At 44.8% G+C, this 12,646-nt stretch overlaps 1 protein-coding gene across 1 annotated transcript in view; it reads right to left on the minus strand.

Annotated features, from left to right (window-relative positions):
- SP2 (Sp2 transcription factor) overlaps positions 1-5,700 on the minus strand; it is a 17,073-nt gene extending 11,373 nt beyond the window's left edge. The window contains exons 1-2 of the mRNA XM_023732801.1: positions 5,616-5,700; positions 3,373-4,347 (exon numbers count right to left, since the gene is read on the minus strand). Of these exons, the coding sequence (XP_023588569.1) occupies positions 3,373-4,347; positions 5,616-5,678 (1,038 nt within the window). The 5' untranslated portion in view covers positions 5,679-5,700. The remainder of the gene's footprint in view (positions 1-3,372; positions 4,348-5,615) is intronic.
- Between the last annotated feature and the right edge of the window lie 6,946 nt (positions 5,701-12,646).

The following is a 12,646-nucleotide window of genomic DNA, read 5'->3' on the forward strand; positions in this document are numbered from 1 at the left end:
TCCCAAAAGAAAGTCACTGAGACATATTATAATCAAACTTGCCAAAGATAAAGAGAGAATTTTAAGAGCGGCTAGGGATAAACGAAAAGTCATCTACAAAGGAGAGTCAATAAGAATAAGCTCAGACTACTCAGTAAAAAATTACTATCATAGTAAAAAACACCAGTTGCTGTTAAGTCAATTCTGAACTCATTGTGACCCCACGTGTTTCAGAGTAGAGCTGCATTCCACAGTTTTCAATGGCTGTGATCTTTCGGAGCAGACTGCCAGACCTTTCTTCCGAGGCACCTCTGGGTGGCTCTGAACCACCAATCTTTCAGTTAATAGCTGAGCGCTATCATAATAAAGGAGCCCTGGTGGCACAGTGGTTAAGAGCTCGGCTGCTAACCAAAAGGTAGGCAATTCAAATCCACCAGCCACTCCTTGGAAACCCTATGGGGCAGTTCTACTCTGTCCTATAGGGTTGCTAATGAGTTGGAATAGAATCGACGGCCAATAGTTTTTTTTTTTTAATCACAGTAAAAGTTAGATACTAAAACAAGTGGGCGAAAGCCTGCCAGGAATGGGGTATTTACATTGTCTCACAGTATCTCCGCACAAAATAATTACGAAGAGAAATAAAGTAACATGATGGTACAGAAACCTGCCAGACACCACCTTAATCATCACCAGTAATGGGACAAACCGAAATCATGCATCACTCTTTAGGAAGCAGTGAGAACACAGCATCACTTTGCGCTGTTTCTGCAAAAAATGCATAACCTATATTAATCACGAGTAAACATCAGACAAACCTAAATTGTGGAACATTCTACAGAATAACTGGCCTGTAATCTTCAAAAGTATCAAGGTCATGAAAGTCAAATAAAGACTGAGGAACTGTTCCAGATCAAAGGAGACAGGACAACTAAATGCAATGTGTGATCCTGGATCAGAGACTTGAGCGATAAAGGAATATTGGGGCAAGTGGTGAAACCTGAAATAGGGTCTCTTGAATTAGCTGTAGTATGTTTCATTGCTAATCTTCTGGTTGTGATGGTTGTTTTGTGGTTATGTAAAATGTCCTTGTGTGTAGGAATTACACACATTCTATCAAGCATTTGAAAGTGCTCAAATGATTCAGGGGAAAAAAGTTCATTGTAAACAACAAAAAATCCTGCTATGATGTTGACTGGGGTTATTTTTAAGTATTGGATTATTTAGGACTGATTACATTTCTCAGTTAGAAACAAAACAAAACCTCATGTCACTTCTTAGTAAATGTACAAATCTCATCCCCGGTTTTCTAGTATGTGCCCTTTCTGCAAATCGTTGCTATTTTCTGTGTATCTGAAGTTTCTGTTACTAGAACATTTTTTGTTCATAATATAGAACAGGGGTTGGCAAACTGTGGTAAAGGGCCAGATAGTAAATATTTTAGGCTTTGCAGGCCATATGGTCTCTATTATAACTACTCAATTCTGCCATTGCAAAAGCATTCATAGACAATATGTAAACAAATGTGGCATGGCTGAGTTCCGATAAAACTTTATTTACAAAAACGGGCAGCGGGCCAGATTTGACCTGTGGGCTGTAGCTTACCAACCTCTGACATAGAATACATTTTTTAAACTATGCATATCCTTTGACCCACTTTTAGGAATTTATTTAGCTGAAGACTGGAAACAGCCTCAATGTACAGTTAACAGGGTACTAGTTGTATAAATAATAGTACCTAAGGATAATGTAGGCGCCATTGTGGCACAGTGGTTAAGAGCTCAGGTGCTAATAGAAAGGTCGGCATTTTGAACCCACTAGCCACTCCACACGAGAAAGATGTGGCAGTCTGCTTCGTCAAGATTTATAGCCATGGAAACCCTATGGGGTAGTTCTACTCTGTCCTTTAGGATCACCATGACAATTTTTCAACTCGATGGCATTCTTCTTTTTAAAGGATAACGTACCTCAGGAAAACTATATAGTCATTAAAAAATAATGTGTAACTAAGTGTTTCTGCACATACATGCTTATTTCCTTAGGAAGACCTGGGCTCAATCCTGCCTCCATCGATCTCAAGACATGGGATCTCAGGGAAGGAAGGCATTCCTGAAGATGTGCGCACCTCCGCAGTTATCACCTTAGCTCTTCACCTTTAAGGTAGGCGTGATAATGGGACCTCATAGATACCGTGACAAAGAAATTAAATAATACATAGAAAATCACTTGGTGACATATAAAGCACCACAAGGGAGGAGGAATTATTCTAGGACAGGCTTCAGACTTCCTCCTGCTTGATTTCTGCTCCTATAGCCCAAATTCAAAGCCATGTCTTCTCCACGCAGGAGATGCACAACTTCCTGCTCTCACTAGTGACGCTTTTGTCTAGACAACTAGGCTCTCTATAGACAACTAGATGATAAATTCCTCAATGGCATATATGTACGTGGAAACCCTGGTGGCATAGTGGTTAAGTGCTAAGGCTGCTAACCAAAAGGTCGGCAGTTGGAATCCACCAGGCACGCCTTGGAAACTCTATGGGGCAGAATCCACTTGACAGCAATGGGTTTGGTTTTTTTTTTTAATGTATGTACGTATACGTAATCTCTGTCCCCAATTTCCATTGTAGCACCTGCCATACATAAGACATAAAGAGTCAAGGTGGAAAAATAAAAAAAGTGTAGGATTTGAAGTCAGAAATGTGAGGTGAATCCTGGTGTTTGTCTTTTATACCCTATGAGATTATGAAGACTCCAGGGTCTCCATCTGTCACATGGCACAGTCCCTGGGCTCCAGCTGGCATGCACAGAGAATAAAACCTGCCTCACAGAGCCAAAGGGATTCCAGAGTATTAGAGCACCTTCATGAATGCCAAAAATAAGAACATCCTGGGTGAATCTAGCATCTCAGATGGATCTAACCTAAATGCTCCTGCTGCAAAGCTAGGCTGCCTCTTCCTATTTCTTCTCATCATTACCAATCATCAGCATATTCATTAATTTTCTTACTTTACATCAAATTCCATGGTTCTGACTTGGATTTTTTCATTCTTGCTACTGTTTTGGATATGTAAAATAAACTTTATTATTAAAAAAATATATATCTGCCCCTATCCAACCCCCAAAAGAGACTCCCATGAAGAAAAAGCCAACCAAAATATACCTGTGTTTCATCTGATTTCTAAAGATAAGCTGTACTTGGCCCTCTGAACTGAAGAGAGCCCATCTGTCAGGCAGAAATGTCCACTTACTACCCACCCCAAATGATGCTGACACCCAACACTCAGATCAAATCAAGGCATGTGTCAGCATCGTCTTAAAGAGCAAGTCGAGGGGTAACCAGACACAAGCCATTAGTGCTGAGGAGAGGAGGCAGGTGCAGAGGTGTGCGTGGTACCTGAGTAGGCGTCTGCTCAGCCGCCTGGATCTGAAAGTTCTGGGAGGGCTTCTGGGGGACGGTGGGGAGGGTGGCGGATGCCGCCTGCACCACCCGCAGGGCCTGCTGGGGAATCTGCACCACTTGCTGCTGCTCGACCTTGGGGGGCACCACCTGGACCTGCTGGACCACGGCCGGCTGGCCCCCACCAGGGCTCTGGACGATCAGCAGGTTGTTTCCTGCCTGGATGATGTTGTCTGCAGTGGTCTCAATCAGCACCGTCTCCACCTGCTCCGCCATGGCCACTGGGGGCTGGGAGGCAGAAAGGCTCTTCTTCCTTGCTTTCTTGTTAGTCTTGGACAGTGGGGTTGGGGGGCTTTCAGTGAGGAGCTGCGTCGTGGCTCCAGTATCGCTGGTGTTTACGAGGTTGTTGACAGGCAGAGTGAGTGTCACATTGCCACCCCCACCAGTCAGCTTCACCACATTGGCCCCACTCTGCACGGGGGTGGTGGTTGTACTCGACTTCTGGACGGGGGCTGGTTTGATGGGGACAGGTTTATGGCTGGATGGTGATGGCGTGATGATGGCTTGGTTGGTGCCAGGGATGATCTGGATCTGGTTGGTGAGATTGGGCTGTACTTGGATGGTCTGGGAACTGCTCGCCTGAATCTGCGGGACCGCCTGGTACTGGATATTGGCATTTGATCGGCTCCCTTTGTTAATCACGGTGGGATTCTGGATAGCGAACACCAGCTGCCCTCCAGGATAAGACGTGCTCAGTTGTGACCCCTGAATCTGAAGTATGTTTCCTTTGGAGGACAAGATTCCAAAGCTATTTTTGCCAGGGCTGAGAGGGAGAGGGGCGGGTTTGATAGGGACGAGTTTCCGTGGTGTGGGCTGGGGGGGAGCAGGAGGTGTCACAGCAGCTTCCACAGCTGGGGGACCAATTTTGCTACACGTTGCAGCAAGCAGGGCTAAAGGAGACGGTTGGGAGTCCTGCAAAAAACCAAGCAGAGAAAAGGAGTGAGACATGAGGGCCTATCACCCCAGCTGCCCTTCTTCCCTTTAGGACCCTTCTCCTTCGTGGCTCTTTCCTGCCTCTGTGGTGGGCATGCTGCTGGCATCCTCCCTATAGTGGCTCCTGTCTTCCCTTCCCTGCTGGCTTCTCCATTAAGTAAGTGAGGGAGAGAGGGTGGGGAATGTCTTTCTCAAGAAGGAACTCCCCAGAAGCACCCCATGGGCAAGGTACGTCTGAACAGCCTGAACTGACCACTGACTCGCCACAGGCCTGGTTGCTAACAGGAGCACGGAATCATCCTCAGGTCTTGAGCTTTCTCGATGGAGTTCCATCAGCCCACCACAGGGGTTGAGGGAAGGAAGGAGGAAAGGAGAAGCAACAGGAGGGATAAACACTTCAGTAAAGTGTTTTCCAGTTCTTGGTTCGTGAGAGTTTATACACTGGGGAGGGCTGCTCTTTTCAGGCCCCAATGAAAGGACCTCTAGGGTCTGGGCACACAGCCTCTATTTTACTTTTATGGACAGTGGGGTCTGGTGGAAGGAACCGTGGGTTTAATCCTGGTTTATACCCTGACTCAACTGTGGCACCTTAGGTAAATGACCATGTTTTCTTAGTTCAGAAAATGCAGATAGCAAACGGGACTAATGAGACACAGCAGTCCAGGGACAAGGACTAGAAGGCAGAAGGGGACAGGAAAGCTGGTAATAGGGAACCCAAGGTTGAGTAAGGACAATGTCGACATGTAGTGGGGTTATTAACCATTGTCATAGGGCAACATGTGTACTAACTGTTTAATGAGAAATTATTTTCTTCTGTAAACCTTCATCTAAAGTGAGAATAGCAGCACAACTGGAAGAACGTAATCGATGTCACTGAATTGTGCACAGCGAAATTTTTGAAATGGTGTATCTTTGGCTATGTATATTTTCACCAAAAAAAAAAAAAGGTCGAGAAGGGGGAGGGCTGACATGTTGTGGGGTTGTTAACCAATGTCATAAAACAATATGTGTACTACTGTTTCATGAGAAACTATTTGTTCTGTAAACCTTCACCTAAGGTACAATTTAAAAAAAAAGAAAATGCAGATAGCTGAAGCTTCCCTGGGCTCATATCCTAGGGTATCTGTAGTGAGACTGTGCAGGGGACAGTGCAGAGAAAGCATTTTCAGTTGTGGTTTAACCTGAGCCCCAGTTGAGTCCCTCCAGGTGGATGCAGCCCCCAGCCCTCAGAGCCCCTGCCCACTCACCTGGGTGGTGGAGGCAGCAGGCTGCAGGTAGTCACTGGGGCTGACAGCGGCAGTGGCAGCCATGCTGGTCTGTGGATCTGCTGAAGAAAAGAGACGGAGTAACGCACAAGACGCTCAAAGAATCAAGCCCCCTTGCCTCAGATTTTCTTTTGGCCGTTATTTCCTGCTTCTTCTCCAGGAGAGGTTAATGACCCTTTCCCCACACATCCCCATTCTAGGTTAGCAGACCTATGTCTATTCCAGTAGATGACCTTCTCTTAAGATTCAGCCATCTGTGGCCATGAGGACAGGTGATCCTGCTTCCACTGGACTGTCCCCTCCAGCCATCATAAAGTCTAGGATAACATGAAGATACCAAGACTGTTTTCAGTAACTACGCTGTGCCACCTAACAGAGCCCTCTCTCTGCGGGGCACTGCCAACTCTCCCTAGCTAGACTGAAACCCCTACATAGTGGGCAGGGGGAGCCCCCAGCTCATCCTCTATCTCTAAGTCAAGTTTCCTGCCCACTCCTGCTATAGCCAGCTGCCAAGCCAGCCTGGGAGAGAAGCAGTGCTTGGCCAGGATTCCTAAGAGGATCATCTGCTCCGTTCGTATGTCTTGGGTGTTTTGTGCTCAGCTTTCACCACAAAGGCACAATGGCCCCAAGTATCAATATATAGCAGATGGGTAATTTCTTTAAATGAATATAAACTTTTACATAGGACAAAAGGTATGGCCTCATAGGTAGCATCAAGACTAGGTAGGGTCAGTGGCCAAATATAACTAGAAGGATGAAAATATAGTGAATTCACTCTTTGCTTTAAAGTGTGTATATATTTCTATACAAAAATATAGCTGAATAGGAAAAAAAGTCTAACAAAGAATGCTAAAATGTTAAAAAACCATTACCTCTGGGTGGAAGAATTTTGCTGGACTTGAAAGTTTTTCTCCTTGTTTTCCTGTATTCTCTCATTTTCCCACAATGAACATACTCTAGTGTACCTTTATTTTTCAATAAAGGATGAGGAAGTAATGAAAGGAATCTAGTCTGCACTTAAGTCTGATCCAAAAGAAAGATGAGGTAAGTAAAATGGAAGTCACGAGAATTTGTAGGGGAAGAATCTACACCATCTTACCGTTCATGAATCTCCAAGGAAAAGAACACCGGGCGCCTGTATGCTAGGCCTTGTACTTAGGAAGTACAGATACAAGAGGGGCAGGACCTCAGGCACTCAAAGAGGCAAAAAGACTCAAGAAAAAGAAATTCTTAAATAAAAACCATAAATTAACCCTATGATGAATATGAGGAAGCAGCAGCTACATAAACAAATGGGGCCTGATTTCAATCACTTTTAATGTGATGCTTCTCTGCCCATTTTGCTTAGCATGGGGCTGCGGAGGGAGTGAGCAGGGGGCTTGGTTGGGACCACAGACTTGATTTTATTAGGTCATGTGTAAAAGAACCAAGGTGGCCCAGGCCAGGAGAGCTGGCATTTAAAGACTGACACCTGGAAAGGGACTTTGATGAATATTAAAGATCGCCAAAAGGGCCTTTAACTAAAAAACTACACTTAGCTCAAGAAGAACCAGGGAGGGGTGAGCCCCCATTGGGCATTTGATGAGAAGAGGATAGAGGTTGGAGAGAAAGCAGAACCATTCAAATTTTGGCTGCCCTCTGGCTTCTCCAGGAGAATGATTTCTTAAATAGGAGAAGGGAAAGAAAAGTTCAGGGGAACTGAAGCCAGGACAGGTGATGGGCTGGTACGAGGACTTGCCAATGGTCTCCAGGCTCTGAGCCCAACGAACTGCACTCCAGAGTATGAAAGCCTTCACAAACGCACTTGCAACCGTGTGAGGAACCAGAGGGCAGCTCTGGGCCACATCTTCTACGTAGATTCTGCAATATTACAGACACTAATCCCTGGCAAAGTCCTAAAACAAATGACTGAACAGCACTGCAATTACTTAGGAAAGGAAGAAGTGATCACAAGGAGTAAGTATGGGGGTTGCGAAAAACAAGTCATGTTGAACAAACCTTAGTTTCTTCTTTATAGGACTTTGGATCAAGAGAATGGTATATATACACCATGCATTTTATTCAACGAGGCATCTGACTAAATTTTTCCTAATATTCTTGTGAACAAGAAGGTAAAAAATGTGGACCGGATGACAGTTCCATTGGGGGGCTAAGCTGAGCATACCTTCACTAAGTGGCGAGGTCAAACATCCAGAAATCTGCTGCTGCAGTATCAGCCAGTATGTGTCACAAGATAGGTGGGTCCCAGGAACAGGGTCCACAGGCTTCTCCTCGGGGGCTCGTGCTTTCTCTATCAGGATTTCTTTTTTTTTCTTTCATTTTGATGATCAGCTTTTTAAAAATGAACATTATACTATAGGTCACTGGGTGACTGCTGCTAAACCAAGTCCTGCTGTGTCTCAGGGCCTATATTTGTGTTTACACCTACCTGCATTGGTGCCACATGGTACTGGCATCACTGCATGGGCTAATTCAGACAAGTTAAATTCTAACACATGGCACGTTTGTGCAAAGTGAAGGCCTAATGACACTGAATCAGAAGTCTTTCGAGCACTGTGACGTAGGGCACTAGTACACTCTGCGGGGTGGGCCTGTGGAACTCAAAGAGACCCTAGAGTGTCAAGTCTGTGCCCTGCTTACGCTGAAAGCAGCAATTCAGGTTCAGTAGAGAGCATCGTCCTCCCTATTGTTGGTTTGAATTTTACTGGCTTTTTGGTCACTATTTGTTAATTTCATAGGTACTAGATCCATGAACTGATACATAGATTTATGTTTGCACATAATTAAGTTGTAGCATTATAATGAAAACAATCCAAGTCAACTAAAAAACATTTTTCCTTCATAGCAGTGTTCAAACTATTCTGAACATGAACCAGTTATAAAAAATATTACATCAAGACCTGACCCAACACACACACACACACACACACACACACACACAAATACTTCCTTGTCCTGTGCTTAAGCAATAAGTTTCCTGAAACAGAATTTACCCTTACTGCATGTGATATACGTTGATATTTTTCTGTTCTACTTCATTTTTTAAATTTTGTGACCCACTACATTGATATTATGACTTACAGGCTGGAAAATGTGCCTTTACAGTAGTCTGTCTGGTGGCAGTGGATCCACTACCCACGTTTAGGAAACAGTTCAAAGACCCAGAAGGCAAGTAAAACTTGCCAATGTCATGAATACAATGAGTGTAGCTATTAGAGTTTAAAGAGATCTTCTAAAACTGGTAGGTGCAGTGTTTCAGAGCAGGAGGCTCCAGTCCTGAGAATCCTAACTGTGGCGGTCATCAGCTGGGTGGCTGGGGCATCCCTCTCTCAGTCTCATCACACCTTCTGAAAACAAGGTCATGTCCTCATAGGATTTCTGTGAGGCTTCAATAATTTATATAAAAAGCATCAAGCACAAGACCTGGCATATAGCAGGTAACCAATAAGTGGTGGTTTAAACTTGGAAGTTTAGTAAATCCTGCACTTACGTTTTAAAAAAAAACAACAACATACATACATGCACATCATACAGGAAGACAGGGCCTAATATTGGTTCTTGTGTGAAAAAGCCCCAGTGGTTTTCTGACTCAGCTAAATGGGAGCCAGTAGAGTCTAGATATGACTGCCAAAGAAGCTATCACAATCTCAGACTGCATTGCTAAAAGTTCAATCACAGAACAAGAAAAATAATAGTCTTAGTGTATTCTGCATATTTGGGCTACCTTTGGAGGGTCAAGTTCTGTCCTGAGGATCACTGTGAGAGGAGAGGCTTTCAGTGGAAGCTTATTCAGAGAAGAACGACGATGGCTGTGACCAGGATGCCCAAGTGGGGGTATCCACTAGGATATTTATTCCATACGTAGGCCCAAAGGGTAGGACCAAGACTTTTGGGTGGAAATTTCAAGAAGGTAGATTTCGGTTTAATGTGAGGGAGAACTTTCAAAAGATAGAACCTATGGCCTTTTGTGGTCATGTTCTCCCTTCCCTGGAACCATTTAGCCAGAGGCAGGCTGTGCATCTCAGCTGGAAACAAGATGTCTTTATGGCGTGGGACGTTGGACTAAGTGATCTTTTTAAGATTTTTATAATTCTCAGACCATGTTGCTGATAAAAACACAGGATTAGTTTCTGGCAGGGCTAGGAAGGGAAGGCAGGGGCTCTTTTCAGAGCTCCCCTGGGCTCAGGCTTGCTTAACTAAAATTGATGAATGACTCTCCCCCAGACATGCTCTATTATGAAACAGAGGGACACTGGAAAAGGATAGAGTATGGATGAAACGAAACAAAAACAGGCCCAGCACATCCTTCATCATCTCTTTTACATCTCCCTTGCTCCCTCGGCAGTCATTATTACCCTGGACTCAAACTGTTTGGAGACCGGGCTGGGCTCTTAGCGATTCTTCAGAGTTAGGACATTAAAGCATAAACTACTGGAGCAAGATGCAGACTGCTGGCGCTTGACGTTGTACCGGTTCAATTTGGTTTCATTTTCCTCCCCAACTAGCTTTTGAAATACTCATCCAGATCTCAAACCACGTTTGTAAGTATCTCTCCTAGTGTCACTCAGGGCTTTTCAGGCCCTGGGTTGCAGACCTGGGCAACCAAAACAGAGTAAGCTCTCCCTGCCATTGCAGAATTATATCCTGAGATTAACCACGAAAGGGAAAAGAGAAGCATTTGCAGTTGGCGTTTGTAAGTCTTAAGTGGTTAAGGAGAGATAGCGTAGATACGGAACTGCAAGACTATGATCAAAGGTACTTGAGAACCTCATTAATTTGGAACCTTCTATTTAAAATGCACAAGTGGGACATAAATTATGCTTAACTTTTCCTTATACTATTCAAAGAGAGATAAATAGGGTATGAAGATTGCAAAGGGACTCTTAGGCATGGTTATGTAATTGTTTCAGACCACTTCCGCCATTTTAATAATTTGCTTTTAACAGCAATTTACATCTAGTCACCAAAACCTACATTTAGCAACACTGGTAAGTGGGATTACTGCATATGCTTGAAAGAAAAAGCTGCATTTCTTTCAAAGTTATATCATTCAGACTTGTCATTAATTCAGGTTGGCTAAAACTTTTCCAACAGTCTAAACTAGCAAAGTTTTACAGCAATTTACTAAATAAGCAATAGGCCCTCTCTTAGGCTCCAAGGAAAAACTTCCAAAGGCATCAAAAGAGGCTTCAAGGCAGCACTGAAGGTTGGGGGTGCGGGTGGATGGGTACAGGCGCCTGCCTGATGGGACCACACCCGACTTTCCTTCCCGCAGTGGAAGCTGATTTAATTCTAACAGCAGCAGAAAAGCATCTCCCGCTGTTGATGTTCTGATTATCCCTCTACCTCCCACCCGCTCCAGCTCCAGCCTTCCCTTTCTCCCTCCTTCCCCACTTGCTCATTTTCCAGGCAGCTACATCAGGACTTCCAGCCCAGCACTCTGCTGAAACTGCTCTTGCCAAAGTCACCAATGACCTCCTAAATCCAGAGTCCCTCTTCAGCAGTTCTTGACCCTTTGACCATTCCCTCCTCCTCAAAATTCCCATGAATTTTCTCCCACCTCTCTGGCCACCTCTCCCCCTTGTGGGCTCCTCTTCCTTTGCCACCCTTAAATATTGATGATCCCCAGCGCCTGTCCATTCTGTGGGTGACTGTACCCACTCACATGGCTTTAGGAACCTTCCACAGGCTGTCGACTCCCAGGTCACTCCTCTGAACGTCACTGGTACATCCAGCCCTCTGTGGACCTCTCCACTTGGGCTGCCACAGATACTTCAGACTCTGAGCTGTACATCTGCTCATTCTCTCCTGATTTCCCATCCTCAGACATCACAGGCCTTCTTCCAGTTCCTCGAAGAGCCCTTGTGTCTGCCGCTGCCCTTTCCTTGTTGGACCTCTTTCTCCTCTCTTCACCTAACTAATGCCTTGTCACCCTTCAGGTCTCAGCCTGTTTTTTTCCAGCTAAATTTGCTGAGAGCCCACTATGTGACAGGCACGTAATTCCTCAGAAAAACCTTCCCGGATCCCCTTCAACACCCAGTCACCTCCTTGGTAACACTCACCACCTACTGGTTAACTAATCCTTTCTTCTTATATTTCCAATTACAATGAATAGCACCATCTTCCAACCCAAATCAGAAACCTGATCATCATCCTTATCGCCAATCAGTCAACAAGTTCTGGTGATTCTGCCTCCTAAAATGTAAATCTCTCTCCAATCTACCCATTCCTCTCCACCCCCATCACTATTTTCCTAGCACAAACCATGGTCACCTCTACCTGAAATACTGCCCATGGCCTCCAAAATGGCCTCCCAGTCTTTGCCCGTCTAATCCAGCCTCCAAAATCCAGTCAGAAGAATATTTTTTAAATGCAAATTCCATACAACCACACCCCTGATTAAACCTCTCAACAGCTTCCAGATGATCTTATCATAAGTTTATAAAAGCCAGAACAATGAGCTCCCTTCCTGCCCCTCCTCCTATCTGCTTCTCCAAGTTTCTCTCTTGCGCTTACAACACTCCCCACACTGCACTCTGCTTGAGTTTTTCATTTCTGGAGTTACAACGTGCCATGCTGTCTCTCATTTGGAGCTTGAAGTGAGCTCTTTTTTGTCTGGCCAACTCCTGTTCCTCAGAGCTCATTTATAATCCACTTACTCTGGGAAAGCCTTTCCTGACCCTCTCCCAAAATGTCTGGGGCAGAGTTGTGTCTCTGCTGTTCACTATGGTATCCCCCCAACCCCCACCAAAAAAAAAAAACCTGACTGCTGTCAAGTCTATTCTTACTCATAGTGACCCTGTCAGTTAGAATCAGCTTGATGGCAGTGGGTTTTTCTTTTTTTTGTGGGGGGGGGAGTGGTAATCCCCAGTCCCTTCATAAATTAACTGAAAGTTCACGTCCTAGCGTCCTTCCATGGGCTGATTTGGAGCACAGTTTAACAGGAAGAGGCCTCAGACAGGAACCCTGAGCCTTGGCCATCAGGCTAAGGGCCAGTCTACTGGTCTTTTATT

Source organism: Trichechus manatus, unplaced genomic scaffold, assembly GCF_000243295.1.
Source record: "Trichechus manatus latirostris isolate Lorelei unplaced genomic scaffold, TriManLat1.0 scaffold00054, whole genome shotgun sequence".
Taxonomy (NCBI): domain Eukaryota; kingdom Metazoa; phylum Chordata; class Mammalia; order Sirenia; family Trichechidae; genus Trichechus; species Trichechus manatus.